The following is a 17,004-nucleotide window of genomic DNA, read 5'->3' on the forward strand; positions in this document are numbered from 1 at the left end:
TGTGATGTAGGATTTTAGTTTTGAATCCTCCTGTAAAATAACTCCAAGGCAATTTATTTATGAAATTTATTTTCTTATATAAATTATGTGTTTCTCTGGGCAGACAGCCTTCACCTTATTGCACTAATAGCACGTCTGTAATACCAAGCTACAGGACACGTCTTAACAAGGTCTGTATTCAACGTAGCACTTGTCTACCAGGCACTGTAGAGGATGAGGAAAAGCCAGGATCCATCCCAGGTGAAGAAGCGGGAGGGGGCAGCGTGTCTCCCCTTCTGACAGTTGGTTTTCTCCCGGGAAGGGGAACATGCAAAGTTATGTCTGGATTCTGGAAGTGGGAGGTCGTCTTGGAGGCCGAGAAGCCCACTGCAGCACTGCAGCTCGGCTCCCTTCATCTCTGAGGGAAGCAGGGGCTCCTCTTTCACTCATGTGTAACACATCACTGTGGTCTAGCTGATGCTTTGGGGCAACGGGGCCAGGGGTCATCCTGGAATCAGCAGCAATTAAGAACAGGCCATACACTGCCACACTGTGGGGGTGTCGTCCTGGCCCCAGGGACCTGAAAGCTGTGTATATCCTAGGGGGAGGTGCCACTCAAGACCCAGAGCTGGCTCTGGAAGTCTCTTTATCTAATGGAGCTGGGGATGATGCTCGGACGTCCCCATGACCACACTTAACTAGCAGAGCTCTGGTGCTGGATCTTCTAACCATTGGTCAAAGCTGTAATGAGACCGAGTCTGTAGGCAGAGTGAAGGGATGCCTGAGAGAGTAGGAACGGGGAGGAGCGTGGGGCTGGGGGCGGGTAAGGGGCAGCGACTGTAACATGATTAGGGCCCCTTGCAGAGGGAGGCTGGGCTGAACAGGGAGTGGGGTTAGGAGGGGCTGCAGGCCCTCGCCTGGAGCTCCCCTCACTCTGCCTTTGAACTACACTGAAGACAAGTTGCTCACATACGCTAAAGCACATTCTTGATACAGGGATGGGGGCTTTGGGGGGAAGCGGTGATTTGGTATTGGCCAAGAGCCACGTTAAGCCTTCATGAGGGCAGCCACCACGGCCTTGGCGTTGAGACTGCGTAGGTCACAGTAGGTCTGGCCGGTGCCCACAAAGACGATGGGTTTGCTTGTGATGTAGGTCATAGAAATAGCAGCTCCCACCTGAAGCAGAGAAAGGGGATGACACCCAGTCGACTCCAGGCCACTCCTTTGCACCCTCAGCAACAGGAGGCTTTGGAGCCAGTGTGCCCTTAGAGCCTCTGCTCGCTTGTGAAGGATGGCCATTCCCCTCTCCCAGTCCACTTTGCCCTGTGTCGTCCATATTTACCTTGTCGTCGATGGTATCAAATTTGGTAAGGACAATGCCATCAATGAGGCGAGGTGTCTGGGCCACAGAATGGTCAGCCAAGGCTCTGTTGAACTTGACCTGGAAAGGAGGAACATGACTTAAGTATAAGGTGCACCTGAAGTGGCCAAAGCTGAGGCTGGAAGGAGAACCAAGCCCTAGCCCTCACCAGCTGGTCCACGGCCTCATTGCCTACTAAGGCCTCCCCCACAAACAGCACCAAGTCGGGTGTGTTGACAGTAATGAGCTTGGCCAAGGCAGTCATCAGAGGGGCATTGTCCTGCATGCGGCCAGCTGTGTCCACCAGCACCACATCAAAGCCTTGGTTACGTGCTAGAGAGAAAAAAGTGGTCAAGTCAAAATTCCGGGACTGTCACGTTTCCAGCTTTCCTCTCAGGAAGTCCCAAACGGGCCATATTAGAAGTATACCTGTTTGTTTCCTTAGGTTACAAGGTAGTGTAAGAAAAAATTCCCATACTCAGCCATCAAGCATATTTAGGAAAAGGATGGCGGTAGGATAAAGGTGACCAAATAAGAGAGAAACAAACAAACTAGGTTTGCCTGCAACTACACTTGTTACCCCAAAGCAGAGCACGGCATGTCACTAATCCTGACCTGCTGCTGCACAGAAAGTTGGTGGTAGGGTAACCCTGGTCCTCTGCAAGTTCCAAGAGAACCCAAGGAGAAAAGGGGCCCAGACAAGCCCCCCAGCTTTCTGTGCACTGTACCAAAGGCGATGGCTTCCATGGCGATGCCAGCAGCATCCTTGCCGTAGCCCTTCTCAAACAACTGCACCATGGCGCGGCCACCGTGATTCTCGGGGGGGTGCAGGGCGTGCAAACGCCGGGTGTGTGTCCGCAGCTGCTCCACAGCCCCAGCACGGAATGTATCACAGGCAGCAATGAGGACACTGAAGCCATTCTCTAACAGCCAGAAGGAAATCTGCAAAAGAGGCAAAGAAAACTGTCACCTAGACCCAGAGGTGCCAGGAAATGCAGAGTGAAGAAACGATATCAGAGACGGGCTGCGGAACTGCACCGACCTTGGCAAGGTTAGTAGACTTCCCCACGCCATTCACACCACAGAAGGTGACCACGTAAGGGCGCTGATGACGCTGGGCGTCCATGATATCCCGGAGCATGTCCACACGGCGCTGTGGCTGCAGAATCTGCACCAGGGACTCTTGGAGGGCTAGCTTTACGGTGGAAGTCACCGCTGAGGTGGGGGGAGAGGTATATCCGTGAAGCCCAAGTAACGTGCTCCAGGAATGCCCAGCCCCTTTCTGAGCTAAGGGAACTAGGAGCCTGCCCAGGAATCCTAAGGACTTTACAAGTACTAGTTCATTTAAATCCTCCTAATTTAGAGGTCATCAACACCCAAAGTCCAAGTTGCGAAATAGAAATTTAGCTGTTACGGGGTTTGTCAAAAGTCACGCACCTAGTGAGAACGGAGGTGGACGCGGTGGCCGCCTGGGGTGCGTGGTGCCCACCCAAGCACTTCCGGGCCAGGGAGGTACTTACTGCTGAACGTCCCCATCACCTTCCCTTCCAGCTTGTTCGCAACAGATTCACAGAGTTGGACTGCAATGTCTGCTGCCACGTTCTTAGCTGAGAAGAGGGGGACAGGCGTGGTATGAGTGCTCCAGCAGCAGTGAACAACCCCTATGGTACAGCCATTCTGCCCCGCACCGTCCCTACCCCAGAAACACGAGTCCACCCGGTCCTGACTCACCAATGAGATGGTCACGCATCTTGTCCAGCACAGATTCCATGTCTTCACGACTCAAGCTCTTGGAACCCACAAGGCCCTTCAGCATCCCAAACATGCCACCCAGAGTCCCCTTGGCAGCACTGCAGGCACAGAAGGTTACAGATGCACATATGGCCAGCAGGCAGCAGTCAAGTCTCCTCAGTTCCGGAGCCACACCCGCCAGCCGCCACCTCGGACCCCCTACCTCGGTTTGGTGGAGTTCGGAGCGGCCCCTTCCTCATCTGAGCTGCTGCAGTCCAGATCCTGAAGCTGCCTCCCAGACCCAGTCCCTCGAATCTGGAGGGTGTGCGGAAAAGGAGGAGATGGGATCAAGAACACGACGGGCTGGGGGTGGGGGAGCCTGGAGTTACCCTGTCTACACTGCTCCACCTCTTCGATTCAGGAAGCCCCAAATGTAACTCACCCCTCGCTCCAAGGAATCAAGAGTCCTGCCCTCCTCACCTCCCCCTCCGCCCCCATTTCTTGTTAACATTGACCTTCACTCGGGCCCTGCTGCCTCTTACCAAGTTGATGTCCTCGGGCGGGGCCCCCTCGGGGGCCCCATTGGCGGTAGGAGTGCTATAGTCCAGGACTTCCTTGTTGACAGAGCCACCCAGTGCCCACACCCGGGGCGCTTTCTTGCCCTTCTCCTTGGGAGCATCTGACTTACTGGACTTGCTGCAAAGGGTTACAGCACAAAGGGTTCCGATGAAGAAGCAGGAGAGGAAACATCCGCCCCAGAGACGAGGACTCCCTCGCCCCCAACGTGTCTAGATAGCAGTACGTAGGGCAAAAGCTGGAATGCTCACCTGGACTTCTCCATACCCCTCCCGTGCTTCTGAATGAACTCTTCTCGCTTCCTGCGGATCAGTTCCTCTTTGGAAAGTTCTATCCCGTTCTCAGGCCCCACTGGGAGACCTGACTTTTCTGCAGGGACTGCTTTGCTGGTAGCCAAAGGGCCATCAGAACCTGTCAAGGAGAAAACTCACTGGGGAAAAAGAGACCAAATTCCAACAAAATAGACAAATGGGGAAAAGCCTTCCAAATCATTAAGACGAAACTAGAAACAAACATCTGGGGGATCGCGAGGACCGGGACGACGGTGAGGGTGGTGGGTGGTGAGGGTGGTGGGCACCCAAGCGAGGGAGGCAAACAACGACAAAGGGAAGGGCAGGGAACCACTCCAGCCCACCTTAACGACTTCTCATGCCCCCAGGTGTCCAAGTTCAAACTCACCTTCCTTCTTGGCCCCCTTGTTTTTTTTGCTGTTCTTGGCTTTTTCCTTAGGCTTTTCACCCCGTGTCTCAATCATGGACCTCACAGGTTTCTTGGCCTTTTCAGAATCTTCAAATTTCTTCATGGTTGTGGGAGCACGGACCTTACTGCTCTCCTCTGCTTCACTAAAGAGAAAAGGGAACAGTCCAAATCCAGGAAAAGGGCCCTCACACCCAGAGGACAATCAGAACTGGGCAGCAAACTCAGGAGTGCCTTTCAATCCACAACGTACTCCCCTTCACCCACCCTCGGGAAGGAAGCTCAAGTCACAGAAATTGATTTCGGAGAGGGGAGGCCTCTCACCGAAGGAGCCGCAGAAAGTCATTTTGGAAATCAAAAGTGCCATTCAGTAGACTTAAGGCACTTTGCTGTTGGATCTCAGTGCGGTATTTGTCACGAAACAGCCGGTGCACATCGTCTATCAACTTGTCTACGTACGTCAGTGTTAGGATCTTCTGAAAACCTACCTGTTTAGGGAAAGAAACAGAGCCAAGAGATCTGCTCACATGCCAGCCCAGAACAGGGGGAAGCCAACTCAGCCTAGGCCTTCAGAGACTGGCTCAGCCACCTGGCAGGTTTCCCTGACCTAGGAGCAGCCAAGCCCTCTGACTGGGCCCAAGAGCTTCTCCCCTTTCCCCCTCCACCCTCCGTGTCTTCTCAGTTACTTCATCATAAACACTGGGTGCAATTAATCAGGGTTTTCTGAATAATCAGGACTCCGTGCTGACTATAATCATGCCCCTCTAAAATACCCCCACTTACCACAAACACCAGCTCAAACTGGTTGTCCAGTTTATACTTGAGCGTGAGTGCCTCATGGGTGAAGGAGTTGTTACCTCCCCTTTCCTGGAAAAAGAGTATGTCTCAGAGTTCAGACTGTCCCAACACCTAGACTTGGGCCTCTCCAGGATTGCCTTTGGGGAAGAACTAGACATTCCCCCAAACTCAAACCTGTCCCCAGGGCAAGATTCAGGGGAGCTGCTCTTCAGCATTCCTCCTGCGAGAAAAGGAGACACCCAGCTTGGGGGAAAGGGGCAAAGAGGTGGGAGGGGAGGACACGTGCGAGCCAGAAGGGAAGGAGTCCTCATCTCATATAAACAATCAGACTTACTAGCAGCTGTACACTATCTACAGTTCTTAAAGGACGTTTTCCCAGCCATTATCTCACCCGGCCTTCGAAACAACAGAAAACCAAGCTGCTGGGGGCGAATGGAGGGAACGACGGTAAAAGACAACGGATTCCGGCCAGAGTCCCAGAAAGAGGAGGGGGGGGGGGACGGCGCAAAGTTGCGGGATGGTCCGATGGGGGCGGGAGAAAGAAGTGGAGTCACAGTTACGAGTGAGCGGCCGGTTTGAGGTGGGCCGACGGGGTGGGAGGGGGGCGCGGGATCAGTCGAGGGGGACTAGGGACCGGGTCAGGGGGACGAGCCCGGAGTTCTGATCCCGCGGGGGCAGTACCTGCAGCAACACGGAACGAATCAACGCGTTAACTGGCCCAGTGCATGAGTCGCTCACGCCCTGGAAGCACCAGAGCACTAGCCCGCCTTTGGAGAAAATGGTGAAGAAGTCGAGCATGGCGGCAGCGGGAAAGGAGCCGGGGCCGGCGCCGGGAACTCAGGCCGCGATCGCCGCCGCTTCCTGCTGCGCCAAGCCCGGGACACGTCACACCAGCGGCCCCGGAAACCGGCTCAGCCGCACTTCCGCTCAGCGCAGTAGCCTGGGTCCCTCCCCAGCTCGGCCAGCGGGCGCGCAGGACTGACGTAGACGCCAGGCTCGCCAATGGCGGGTGGGGGCGGGCCTGGGCGGGGCTCTCAGGCAGTCAAGGGACAGTACGGCCGCCTATAGGGTGGAGGGGTTGGACCCGGAGGGGTGGCTGGCCAGTGGGCGCGCTCGAATGAACTGCCGGCGACGCGTAGCAGTGACGGCGGGCTGGGACCTTCCCGGGGTAGGGCGCCCCACTCCTAGAGGTCGAGAGCAGCAGGGCCATGCTTCGGAGGGCGCTGCCGCTCGGCTTGGGCACGGGCCTCTTGGGCCGGGGGCTAGGCACACACAGAGAAGGCTCTACTCTGGGTAAAGCTGAGGGCAGCGGAGGGTATCGTGGTTCTGGAGTGTTCCCAATCTCCACCCATGTGACTTTCAGGACTCGAGGTCCCGGTCCGCGTTGGGAAGACAGTGGGTCGCTGGGAGCAGGAGGTAACCTTGCCTGCCGGAGCTTGTAGAGCCTGGACAGGGGTATGGAACCCACGGTTGCCCTTCTCAGGTGACAAGTCCCAGATCCTTCTGTGCCTGAGCTTACCACCAGAATAGCAGCCAGGCTGATTCATTGGTGGCACAGAAGTGCGTGAAGTCCTGCTCGCGTGCAGGATGCTGTGCTTAGTGTTGTGGCCGTGAAGGAAGAAAGAAGAGAAAGAGAGGATTCGATATATGTCCTGCAAGTGCCTGAAGTGTAGCTGGAGAGGGAAGGCTTTAGTAGACCGGTTCAAGACTGGAGAGAACCCAACTCAGAGGACACCCTGCACTGCCAGTGCCAGTAGCTAGTGTAATTATAGCAGTACATGGAACAGGTGGGAATGGAGATCAGCCTTGAAAGATGATGTTTACTGGCTCAAGGAAAGCATGAGTTCCAGGTTCTGGGGAACTGAGCAAAGGTTAGGAGGAGAAGAGTATTGTTCTTGTGCAAGGAATTAGCAAAGGCCATCCAGATGGACAGTTTGAGTAGTAGCATGAAATGTACTCTGGACAGGTGAGGTTAAGTCCAGATCAAAGAAAGATTCGAATGCTGAGAAGAGTTTGAACTTTGGGGACAGTGAGAGAAGACTTGGAGATTCGTGAGTTAGGTGTGAAAGACAAAAGGATTCGTGTATTCAAGACATTTATTGAGCACTTAGGATGTGCCAGGTACTGTTCTAGACTGGAGATTCTATGGAGAAGGTAGACAGAGTACAGCATGAAGCAATCACAGATAAATTCAGAGTTGCAAGTGTGTTGCATGCTGCAAAAGAGCGGTTCACGGAGCTATGAGATAGCGTGACAGGAGAACTTGGCATAGTCTAGGGGGTCAGGAAAGAAGGCATCCCTGAGAAAATGATAACTGAGCTGAGATCTAAAGGAAGCAAGGAGCTAACTGGGCAAAGAAGTGGGCACAGAGTTTCAAAGCAGGGAGAACACCTGTGTGGATCCCCTGTGGCGGGAGTGAAGGGGCTGAGGCTGGAGGGTTCGGGGAAGACAGGGCAAACAGGGGCCAGATCATGCAGTGTCTCACAGGCCACGTGAAAGATGTTGGACTTTCATCCTTAGGGTAATGGAAACCCACTGGAGCGTTTTAAGCAAGAGAGTGTGTGATTAAATTAGTGTTTAGAAAAGATCTTTCTAGCCGTGATATAGAAAAGAAGTTGGGGGGGTGGACAAGAGGGGAATGAGTGGAAACGGGAGCTTGTAACAGTTTAGGTGGGAGAGACATCGTGGTTTGGTCTAGGGCATTGGTGGTAGAGATGGGGGAAAAAAGACAGATTGGGGAGATATTTAAGAGGCAAAGTCATCAGGACTTGATAACAGACAACATGAATGTAGGTTTGCTGTTGGTGATGGATATCCAGGATAAGGTGCCACTCAGAGGTCCGTGCTTCAGAGGGCAGTGCGGCTGGCTCTAGGTGTGCCGGGACCTCTTGATCCAGAAGCCTGGTCTCAGGGGAGAGAGAGGTCTGCACAGGAGGGAAATAGTGTAAGTCCCCTAGCCAATGGAGAGAATAGAGAGTGTCAGTTTTAGGAAGTTGAATCTTGCAGTGCTGGGTATAATGCTCTCAAAGGAAGCGAGACTCTGGTATAGAGAACATGAAGCCAAGCTGTGGAGTGCTGCTGGGTGCGAGTTGACCTCGTGAGAAGGAATGGCAGTGAGGACTGAAGACTCAGGGTTCAGTTCCCACCTTTTCCTGTGCCCGTCCTCCAACACACACCCGCCTCCACCTCCTGGAAAGGAGATGTATGGCCCTCTTTGACCATAACTGTATCCCACAGACTGGCATGGAAAGGTGTCGGAGATTAAGAAGAAGATCCAGTCCATCCTTCCTGGAGGGGCGTGGAGTCCACTGTATGACACCAGCCACCTGCCCCCCGAACGCTCTGATGTGGTGATCGTTGGCGGTGGGGTGCTTGGCCTGTCCGTAGCCTATTGGCTGAAGAGGTTGGAGAAGCAGCAAGGTGCCATTCGGGTGCTGGTGGTGGAGCGGGACCACACGGTGAGGTCTGGGGTGGGGCAGAGTCAGGAGTGGGGTGCAGCCTCGTATTTTCTTAAGGACTCGAGGGGAGGAGAGAAGAGGGAAGACCTCAGTGTTTGAAGGGCCAAAGGGCAGGGACTGCTTTTGGCCCTTGTTGAGAAATAGCCCCATATTCTTCCTGCCTCAAACCAGAGACCTTGACAATAAGGTTTTTGCTTTTGGAAACACATTTCACAACGTTGTATGTCTTGAGATCTCAGAGGTCTGGCCTGCATTCAAGCTGTGGTTAACACAAACAGCTGTCACGACGCCCTTGTAGGTTACATTACTTCTGAGGTTTTTGCGCTTTAACTGTTCCTGTTTACCACTACCAGCCGGTCACGAATCTTGCTCCTCTGGCCACATCCCTCTGTTTTCCAGTTAGTAGAGCAAAGGTCAGTCTCCTGCCTTGTACTTCCAGGCCATTACCATTTTGTACGACGGCGCCCAGCCCTTTTTAGATGACTGAGCCTCTCTGCTCCGTGTATCTTCCAATAAGGATTTTAATAGCTATTGTGCTTGTTGGGCTGCTGGTTGACTTGCATATGGGTTTATGCAAGTTTAGATTATACTCTTGCAAGTAGGACTCCCCTTTAACTTTGGGCACATGGGCCTTCCCTGGCAGTCCAGTGGTTAAGACTCCGCACTTCCACTGCAGGTGGCCCAGGTTCCATCCCTGGTCAGGGAACTAAGATCCCACAAGCAGCAGCGTGGCCAAAAAAAGATTAACTTTGGGTATGTGACTCTCGCCCTCCAGTACGGTATTCCGCTCACATGGAACAGGGCCCACATCGCCTCCTCTTGTCTTTCCACAGTACTCCCAGGCCTCCACCGCACTTTCTGTGGGTGGGATGCGCCAGCAGTTCTCGCTGCCTGAGAACATCCAGCTCTCCCTCTTTTCGGTCGAATTTCTCCGGAACATCAATGTACGTGCTGTGAGATTTGGGGGTGGGGTGGTGACCCCTCCTGTAGCCCAGAGAGGGGAGCAGCCCAGCTGGCTGGGCGAGCATGGGCAGCTAGGAGTTGGAACCCCCGGTTCTCTTCCCAGTGGCGGTGCCCGGAGAGGGCTTCCCTCTGGGTCGGGGCACCGAGCCCGGGGGCTGTGGTGAGAGGGCCGGGAAAGCTCTCCCTCCCTTCTTGAAGTCAGCTTCTTGGAGGAGCTTTTCTTTGCACACAGGAGTACCTGGCCGTGGTCGATGACCCTCCCCTGGACCTCCAGTTCAACCCCTCTGGTTACCTCTTTCTGGCTTCAGAGGAGGGGGCTACGATCATGGAAAACAACGTGAAAGTGCAGAGGTGGGCGCCTGGCACGGCTGCCATGCTGCGTCTCAGCTGCCCGCACGCAGTGGGCTCTGACTCACTTTAGGAGCCGGGGTGACGGAGCCAGTGAGACAGGCCCTGCTCCCTAGGAGCTCAGTCTGTCGGGAAGACGGACACGGGCAGACCCCCGAAGCCCTGTGCTAAGTGCTGTAACACAGACACGGACAAAGCGCAGCCGCGGTGGTTCCTAAACTCCCAGCTGATGAGGACCACCCAGGACACCTCCCTCCGAATAAGTCAGGACCTCTGGGGAGGGGCCCACAAATCTGCAAATGTTTTCTCTAAGAGCCGGAGAGCTAAGCTCGTAGGCTTGGCCGGCCATACGGGGACTCGTGTAAAAGGCCGTGGGTCTCGTGACCGGTCAGTCAGGACTATCATCTGAGCCTGTGAGCTCTTCACTGGGCCCCAGCGCCCCATCTGTCACCCTGGGCTCTAATCCCGGCCCGGGTTCACACCTCACTGCTAGATTGCTCCCTAGCACCACGCCAGGGTCTCCTCCACCCTCCTCTCGTCCAGGCCATCCTGCCCCCATATGGCTGGGCAGGCAGGCTGATCTCTGTGCCTGAGACCCTTTAGCAGAACCTTCTACGAGTTTCACTAGTGACATCAGGTCACATCCTAAATGCATTATAAATACTAACTCGTTTAATCATCAGAACGTGCCCATTTTACATGTGGGAAAACTGAGGCCCCCAGAGCTAGTAAGTGGTGGTGCTGGGACTTGAACCAGGCAGTCTGGCTTGTGAGTGTGTCCTTTTAGCGCATACAATGCTGCCTTTGGGCATGAGGGTCCCAGAAGGAGACAGTTGTGCTGGTGAGCAGGATTGTTCTAGGAGGTGGACAGGAAGGCTGTCCTGGGCAGAAGGAGTGGAGGGAACAGGGTGACCCGCCCTGTTGTGAAAGCACGAGGAACAGTTAGGGGGTGATAAGGTGTTTAGCGTGGCCAAAGGGAGGCTAGGGTGTCGTAAAGGAAAGGGGGGTCAGATGCTGAGGAGCCTTGACTAGGAGCTTGCTCTTTTCCAGGAAGCAGGGAGGATGCATGGGGAGTTGGGGGCAGAGGAGTGACATGAACGAGGTGACTCGTGGAGCTGGGGCCCATACTTCTCCCCCCATACGCTCATCCAGTACACATACGTAGACCCACACATTTCTCCAGGCAGGAAGGAGCCAAAGTTTGTCTGATGTCTCCAGAGCAGCTTCAGAAGAAGTTTCCCTGGATAAACACGGAGGGAGTGGCTTTGGCATCTTATGGTGAGGCTTGGCTTGCAGAGGGTGTCCGGGGTTGAGGGGCACCTCAGGTTAGGAGTCTCAGCACCCTGCAGCCAAGTCAAGGAGGAACGCTTCCCTCCTGGCTGGCAGGGCCTCCCCCGGGCCAGGCCGGCTCTCTGTCCTTCCGCAGGGCCTGACTCTGGTGCAGTTGGTCAATGTGACTCCCCAGTTTACGAGCCCTAAAGAAGAGTTAGGGGTGCAGGAGAGACAACAGGAGAGGAGGGTCCTAGCCCACCTCCACGCATCCTCTTTCTCCTCACAGGGTTGGAGAACGAAGGTTGGTTTGACCCCTGGTGTCTGCTCCAGGGGCTTCGGCGAAAGGTCCAGTCCATGGGGGTCCTTTTCTGCCACGGAGAGGTGACACGTGAGTCTGCGGCCCCGTGTCCACTGCTTGTGACCTGTGCCAGCCAGGACGCCAGCCCAGACTGGGTCTTACCTTCACGCACAGGCTGAGCAAGGCCTGTGCTTGCTCGGGATAGGGGGTTCTCCCCTGGGGACTGGTCCTGGGCATCCTGACTCTGGCTCCTAACTGCATTTGGCCGTGACTCATGATCTGCTTGAAGATTTTGGCACCCTCCTGTCCTGTGCGGCCAAATTCATCCCAGTTACCCTGTCTCTTTGCTTCAGTGTCTGTGGGAAAGCTTCCAGCCTTCCAGCTTCCTTTCCTCAGGAAACCAGTGGAATCTCCATCTCCTTCCTCTTTGAGGCCTCAAGGGCTTATTTTCTTTCCTTTTTCATGCAGGTTTCGTCTCTTCATCTAACCACATGGAGACCGCCAGTGGGGAGAAGGTGACTTTGAAAAGGATCCATGAAGTCCATGTAAGTTCCCGGCCAAGGTGTCTCCTTTACCAAATGAGAAACGTAACGGCTGTCATTTTGATCTTCTTCTACCCACTTCCAGTGTGGGTAAACTGAGGCTCGGGAAGAACTGGACTGCTCCCTCCGCCCCCCTCTCTGGTGTCCATAGGTGAAGGTGGACCGCAGCCAGGAGTACCAGCCCGTGGAATGCGCCATAGTGGTCAATGCAGCGGGGGCCTGGTCTGGGCGAATCGCAGAGCTGGCTGGCATTGGGAAGGGGCCGTCTGGTACTCTTCAGGGCACCAAGCTGCCTGTGGAGCCGAGGAAAAGGTGACTTGCCCAGGGCCGCGGCGGGGTGAGAGGAGAGCCAGGGAGGGGAGTTGCTGTTCTCGCCGCTTCTAACGCCGCTGGTCACGGCAGGTATGTGTACTTGTGGCACTGCCCCCAGGGACCAGGCCTGGAGGCTCCGCTTGTTGCAGACCCCAGCGGAGCCTATTTCCGCCGGGAAGGATTAGGCAACAACTACCTGGGCGGCTGTAGCCCCGCTGAGGTGAGCTCTGTGGGGTCGGGGTGCTGGGGAGAAGACAGAGACCGGGTATCGCTGAGCAGTCAGGCTTCTTTGGTGGGCCCAGTGCTGGTACTGATGTCACGGTCCCCTCTGGCTTTGACTTGGGGTCTCTTCCCCCCATCCACCACTTACCAAGAGGACAGATTAAAGAGGCTAGCGAGGCCTGGGTCTGCCCGTGCGTCCTGGGCAACGTAAGCCTTGTCCCCACCTCTGCCCCCAGGAGGAGGAACCAGACCCAGGGAACCTGGAAGTGGACCATGATTTCTTCCAGGAGAAGGTGTGGCCCCCTCTGGCCCGGAGGGTACCAGCTTTTGAGACTCTAAAGGTAACTGGAAGGAGACAGATGACCCCGGAGCATCTGGGCCCCGTCGGGGCCCCTGCCTCGCAGGACCCGTCACGTGAGCGCGCTCAGCGGTGGCGGAGGGTACCGAGCGCCGACCCCAGCCAGGAGTGGGTGGGGCGGAGCACGGGGCAGCCCTCCCGACGCCCCGCGTCCTGTGGCCTGCAGGTTCGGAGCGCTTGGGCTGGCTACTACGACTACAACACCTTTGACCAGAATGGCGTGGTGGGCCCTCACCCCCTCGTCGTCAACATGTACTTTGCGACGGGCTTCAGTGGCCACGGGCTCCAGCAGGCCCCCGCCGTGGGCCGGGCTGTGGCAGAGGTGATGCTGGAGGGCCGCTTCCAGACCATCAACCTGAGCCCCTTCCTCTTCAGCCGCTTTTACTTGGGAGAGAAGGCCCAAGAGCACTGTATCATCTGAGCCTGGGAGCTCTTCGCCGGGCCCCGACCCTGGCCCACGTTCACACCGCCTCACTGCTTGATTGCTCCCCAGCACCACGCCAGGGTCTCCTCCTCCCCCCTCTCGTCCAGGCCATCCTGCCCCCATATGGCTGGGCAGGCGGGCCGACCATTGCCTAAGGCCCAGGCCGACAGAGAACGATGGGGTGGGACCCCAGGACTGATCATGGCCCAGGCTGATGCCACCCACCAGGAGCCCAGCCGGACAGAACACCTCAGGGACCTGAGCTCCGTGGCCCAGGACTGGCTGCTTCGTGGGACCGACCCGGAAAGACTGCCTCTGCGCCTCTCGGCAGAGCCCAGGCAGGGCGCGTTCTGGGGCAGCCTGGCCCAGGTCTGTGGACTGGTCTGCTTACCCTGTTCATCGGTCAATAAACGTGATTAACGCCTTCCTTTCAGTCGTCTGTCCCCTCCTCTTTTCACCTCCCGTTACCCCACTTGCCTTTGTTGGCGGGCTGGGAGAAGCACAGGAGCACTCTTAAATCCTAGATGTTAGGATTTGCAAGTTAGTGCCTCCTTTTCCTGAGTTCCTGACCCGGGGGGACTGTAGAGGGAAGGAAGGTGTTCATTCATCGGTTCAATATGTATTCAGTTCCAACTCTCGCAGGCCCAGGGCTACATGTTAGAGACGTAACCAGCAGGCAAAGCATGGCATGTGTTCTCCCTGGAGAGGTCTCACCTCTGCCCGGCCCCTCGCCCCTAGGTCAGCTACAGCGCAGTCCCTGTGGTGCTGGGAGAAAGCACAGGACACAGACGCCTCACCCCAGCCGGGTGTTTCTCCCTGAAGCTTCCCAGGGAAGTTGACCTCTGAGCTGAACCTAAAGGACGAGCAGTTTAACACAGTGAACGCAGGGTGATCCCAGGCTGAGGGAGAAGCATATACAAAGGCCTGGGGCCAAGAATTAACAAAATTCAAGGGACTCAAGTGGTGTGTCCCCGGTAGGTCATGGAGAGGTAGTGAGGGGCATAGCAGGGCTGGGGCCTGAAGAGCCCACTGTGGAGCTTGGCTTTTCTGTGCACAGGGGGCCACTGGAGGGCTTTCAATAGGGAAGCAACATGATCAGATTCTCCTTTTAGAGAAATCACCCTGCCTGCCTTGTGGAGAAGAGTATGATGCCAAAGCAGGAGACCAGACAGCAGGCCATCACCATAGTCCACGTGGCAGAGACAACCAGGCCTGCACCATCACGGCAAGAGGTGCACGGACCCGAGAGGCAACAGTAGGAGCGAGAAATGGGGTCAAGTAAGACTCCAGGGTTCTGGCTCGGACAACTGGATGGATGTCATGCCCTTCGCAGAGATGAGGAGCAGCGTGAGGGACAGAGTGAGTGGCACAGTTTGGGACATGCTGAGTTAAGGCTCTGCCTGCAGGACGTCTGGTAGAAATATCTAATAGAGGCTGACTCACGGTTGTGGCACTGAGGGGGATGTGGGCTGTAGGTGGAGATGTGGGCGCCAAGGAGAGCAGCGGCATCACCCTGGGAGGGGAGAAGAATAGGGGACTGGTGTGGGGCGGGGCGGGGGGGGGGAGCTGGAGGGGCTCCCGCCACATTTAAGAGATGAGGACGCTGAAGAGGTGGCCAGAGGCCGGAGAAAAGCCCAGAAAGTGAGGGGTCTCCAGAGCCTGGGAGGAAGGGTCAGTGGTATAAACACACACATGAAGGCTGGATTCAGTACCAAGAGGGTCCGTGGGGACCTTACGGAGGGCAGCCCCAGGGAGAAATGCACCCAGTGGGGTTGAGTGTGGATACTTGTTCAGAGGGAGAAGTGAGTGGGAGTAGAGACAGCTAGTAAAGCGCCCGCTCCCTCCCACAGTGGCCTGTGGGGAGAAGCATGAAACACAAAAGATGGAGGTGGACCTCCCGATCATCAGTTGGGTGAGGGAGGGAGAAGAGGGCAGATGTGCTCCCAGGGAGGGAACAGGAGAAGCCCCTGAGCTGGGGGGTGAGGATGGGTGGGGAAGAACCAGGACTAGTTAGGTGAGCAAAAGAGGAAGAGCCACCTGAATGTGGAATGAACTCAATGAACTCACGCTGAAAGAGAGGAACTTGCCAGGGGCCAGGGGCCAGGATGAGGCTGGCTAAACCCAACATCCGTGTTAACCCTGTAAGGCAGCCTCCTTTGGTGCCCAGTATCCACTCACCCTTCCTTCAGCACAGACGCCCCTATCTACTGGTCTGGAGGAAAAAGGCCTTCATCTGGCTCCTCCCCCGTGAGCTGCTTCCTCCAGGACAACAAATGCTGCGCTTGTTAGGAAGGCGATAATGAACGCTCTGCACTCCCACAGGGCTTTATTCGGGCTACAGGACAGCACTTACCCTTGCACCTGTCTTCCCTGTGCGAGGGACACTGGGACCTAGCCTTCGCCTTTGCTCCAGCACCGAGCTTGGCTGTCCTATGCTTGTCCTACCCTTGGCTCTCAGTGTGTTTACCTGAGTTCCTCTTTGCTTCCACTGGAGCCAGAGCGATCCCTGGCCTCAGGGAGTTTTCACTCTAACAGACGTAAGCTGCTTGAGCACAAGTTCCAAATACCTTAAGGTCCTAGAGGGGATCTCAGGGAAGAAGGTGGGTAGGGCAGGGTTAAGAAAAGATTTCCTGCATAAGCTGCAAAAATGACCCTTATCAGAAGACGGGGGTTTTTGAAGAGCAGAAAAGAGAGGACACCTTGGGTGGAGGGGACCTCAGAGCACAGGCACAGGGCAGGAAAAACGGAGGTATACTCCATGCAGAGTAAAAGGAACCCTTTTACCCTGAGCACCTGGGCACTAGGCTAGCTGTCTGACAGGCTTTATCTCATCTACTTCTTCCCACAACACTAGGAACCAGATATCATAATTTCCATGACGAAAGTGAACCTCGACAGGCCCCGCATTTCCCCAAGCTCTCACCTCTAACGTGATGCGCCCTGGATATGAACCCCAGCCATCTGACTCCTGAGCTCCCCCGGTACGGCCTTACACCACACTCCCTCCCAGGAGCAGCACTAAGTCCTTTTCGCTGGCTGGTGAGAAAAGCAGGAAATCAGATTGAAAGGGAAATCATGAATCTTAGATCGGCCCTATTAAACCACCTCCACGCTCCAGCATTTCACCTGCACAGCAGTAGGCGTGTTCCCCAAACCGGCATGCGAGGAACACTGCTCAGGAAGATACTGACATTCCCTCTGGGGTGAAACAAGCTTGGGAAATGCCAGGTGCTATATCCCCGTCTGGGTGCTTCACACAGCTCATCAACATCCCAAGGACGCTAAGAAGTCCCTTCACTCTGTCTAAGCCAGGCCTCGCCACCGTTTGCCCGTCACACTCGGCCAGGCGTTAGTGCCCGCAGAGCCGTGCCCGGCCGGCCGTGCCCTGGGCCATGAACTTCAGGGGAGCGTGCCAGGCGCCCCGGCCCCGGGGGCTGCCCTCACGGCTGCCACGGCCGCCGGCCTCTCCGCCTCACCACTGACTGTGTGTGGCCATTGGGAAAGTCCGGCATCATCTTCCTCACTTGCCTAAAAAGAAAAAAGGTATAAACGCTTCCCTGGCAAGGCGTCGAGAAGACTAAATGAATGAAGTAAGGGGTTTCTTTCCGTGTCCGCGACACAGAACACAGCCGAGGCTGCAGGTTCTCCTGGTGGGTTTCCGGGAACT

At 55.8% G+C, this 17,004-nt stretch overlaps 2 protein-coding genes across 8 annotated transcripts; one reads left to right on the forward strand and one right to left on the reverse strand.

Moving 5' to 3' along the window:
• Positions 1-52: 52 nt before the first annotated feature.
• SRPRA (SRP receptor subunit alpha) lies at positions 53-6,051 on the reverse strand. 2 transcript variants are annotated; one of them, XM_060103113.1, is made up of 14 exons: positions 5,822-6,051; positions 5,126-5,209; positions 4,667-4,830; positions 4,325-4,488; positions 3,898-4,057; positions 3,613-3,766; positions 3,294-3,385; positions 3,071-3,189; positions 2,860-2,946; positions 2,382-2,554; positions 2,068-2,281; positions 1,509-1,672; positions 1,322-1,420; positions 53-1,155 (listed from the first exon to the last, which is right to left on the reverse strand). In XM_060103113.1, exons 1-14 carry the CDS (start codon positions 5,936-5,938, stop codon positions 1,027-1,029), a joined length of 1,920 nt encoding a protein of 639 aa, XP_059959096.1. In that variant the 5' UTR covers positions 5,939-6,051; the 3' UTR covers positions 53-1,026. The 2 variants fall into 2 exon arrangements, with proteins under 2 accessions (XP_059959096.1, XP_059959097.1); XM_060103114.1 differs by lacking the exon at positions 5,126-5,209.
• A 263-nt stretch (positions 6,052-6,314) lies between these two features.
• Positions 6,315-13,759, forward strand: FOXRED1 (FAD dependent oxidoreductase domain containing 1). Of its 6 annotated transcripts, none has more exons than XM_060104566.1 (11): positions 6,315-6,556; positions 8,378-8,598; positions 9,432-9,542; positions 9,794-9,912; positions 11,093-11,187; positions 11,468-11,569; positions 11,948-12,024; positions 12,173-12,333; positions 12,424-12,553; positions 12,792-12,896; positions 13,289-13,759. In XM_060104566.1, the coding sequence occupies exons 1-11, from the start codon at positions 6,349-6,351 to the stop codon at positions 13,490-13,492; spliced, it is 1,533 nt and encodes a 510-aa protein (XP_059960549.1). In that variant the 5' UTR covers positions 6,315-6,348; the 3' UTR covers positions 13,493-13,759. The 6 variants fall into 6 exon arrangements, with proteins under 6 accessions (XP_059960549.1, XP_059960548.1, XP_059960550.1 ...); XM_060104565.1 differs by having other exon boundaries at positions 13,080-13,430; XM_060104567.1 differs by having other exon boundaries at positions 6,315-6,433; positions 13,080-13,430.
• The last annotated feature ends 3,245 nt before the right edge of the window (positions 13,760-17,004 follow it).

Source organism: Mesoplodon densirostris, chromosome 7 (genome assembly GCF_025265405.1).
Source record: "Mesoplodon densirostris isolate mMesDen1 chromosome 7, mMesDen1 primary haplotype, whole genome shotgun sequence".
NCBI lineage: Eukaryota > Metazoa > Chordata > Mammalia > Artiodactyla > Ziphiidae > Mesoplodon > Mesoplodon densirostris.

Bases quoted from the DNA above. Each gene is read 5' to 3' on its own strand.
- SRPRA (XM_060103113.1), bottom strand. From the start codon at position 5,938: ATGCTCGACTTCTTCACCATTTTCTCCAAAGGCGGGCTAGTGCTCTGG. The intron at 4,831-5,125 runs GTAAGTGGGGGT...TTCCCTAAACAG, and splicing joins AGTTTGAGCTGGTGTTTGTG to GTAGGTTTTCAGAAGATCCT. The intron at 1,156-1,321 runs GTAAATATGGAC...TCTCTGCTTCAG, and splicing joins TTGATACCATCGACGACAAG to GTGGGAGCTGCTATTTCTAT.
- FOXRED1 (XM_060104565.1), top strand. From the start codon at position 6,349: ATGCTTCGGAGGGCGCTGCCGCTCGGCTTGGGCACGGGCCTCTTGGGC. The intron at 8,599-9,431 runs GTGAGGTCTGGG...GTCTTTCCACAG, and splicing joins TGGTGGAGCGGGACCACACG to TACTCCCAGGCCTCCACCGC. The intron at 11,188-11,467 runs GTGAGGCTTGGC...TTCTCCTCACAG, and splicing joins AGTGGCTTTGGCATCTTATG to GGTTGGAGAACGAAGGTTGG.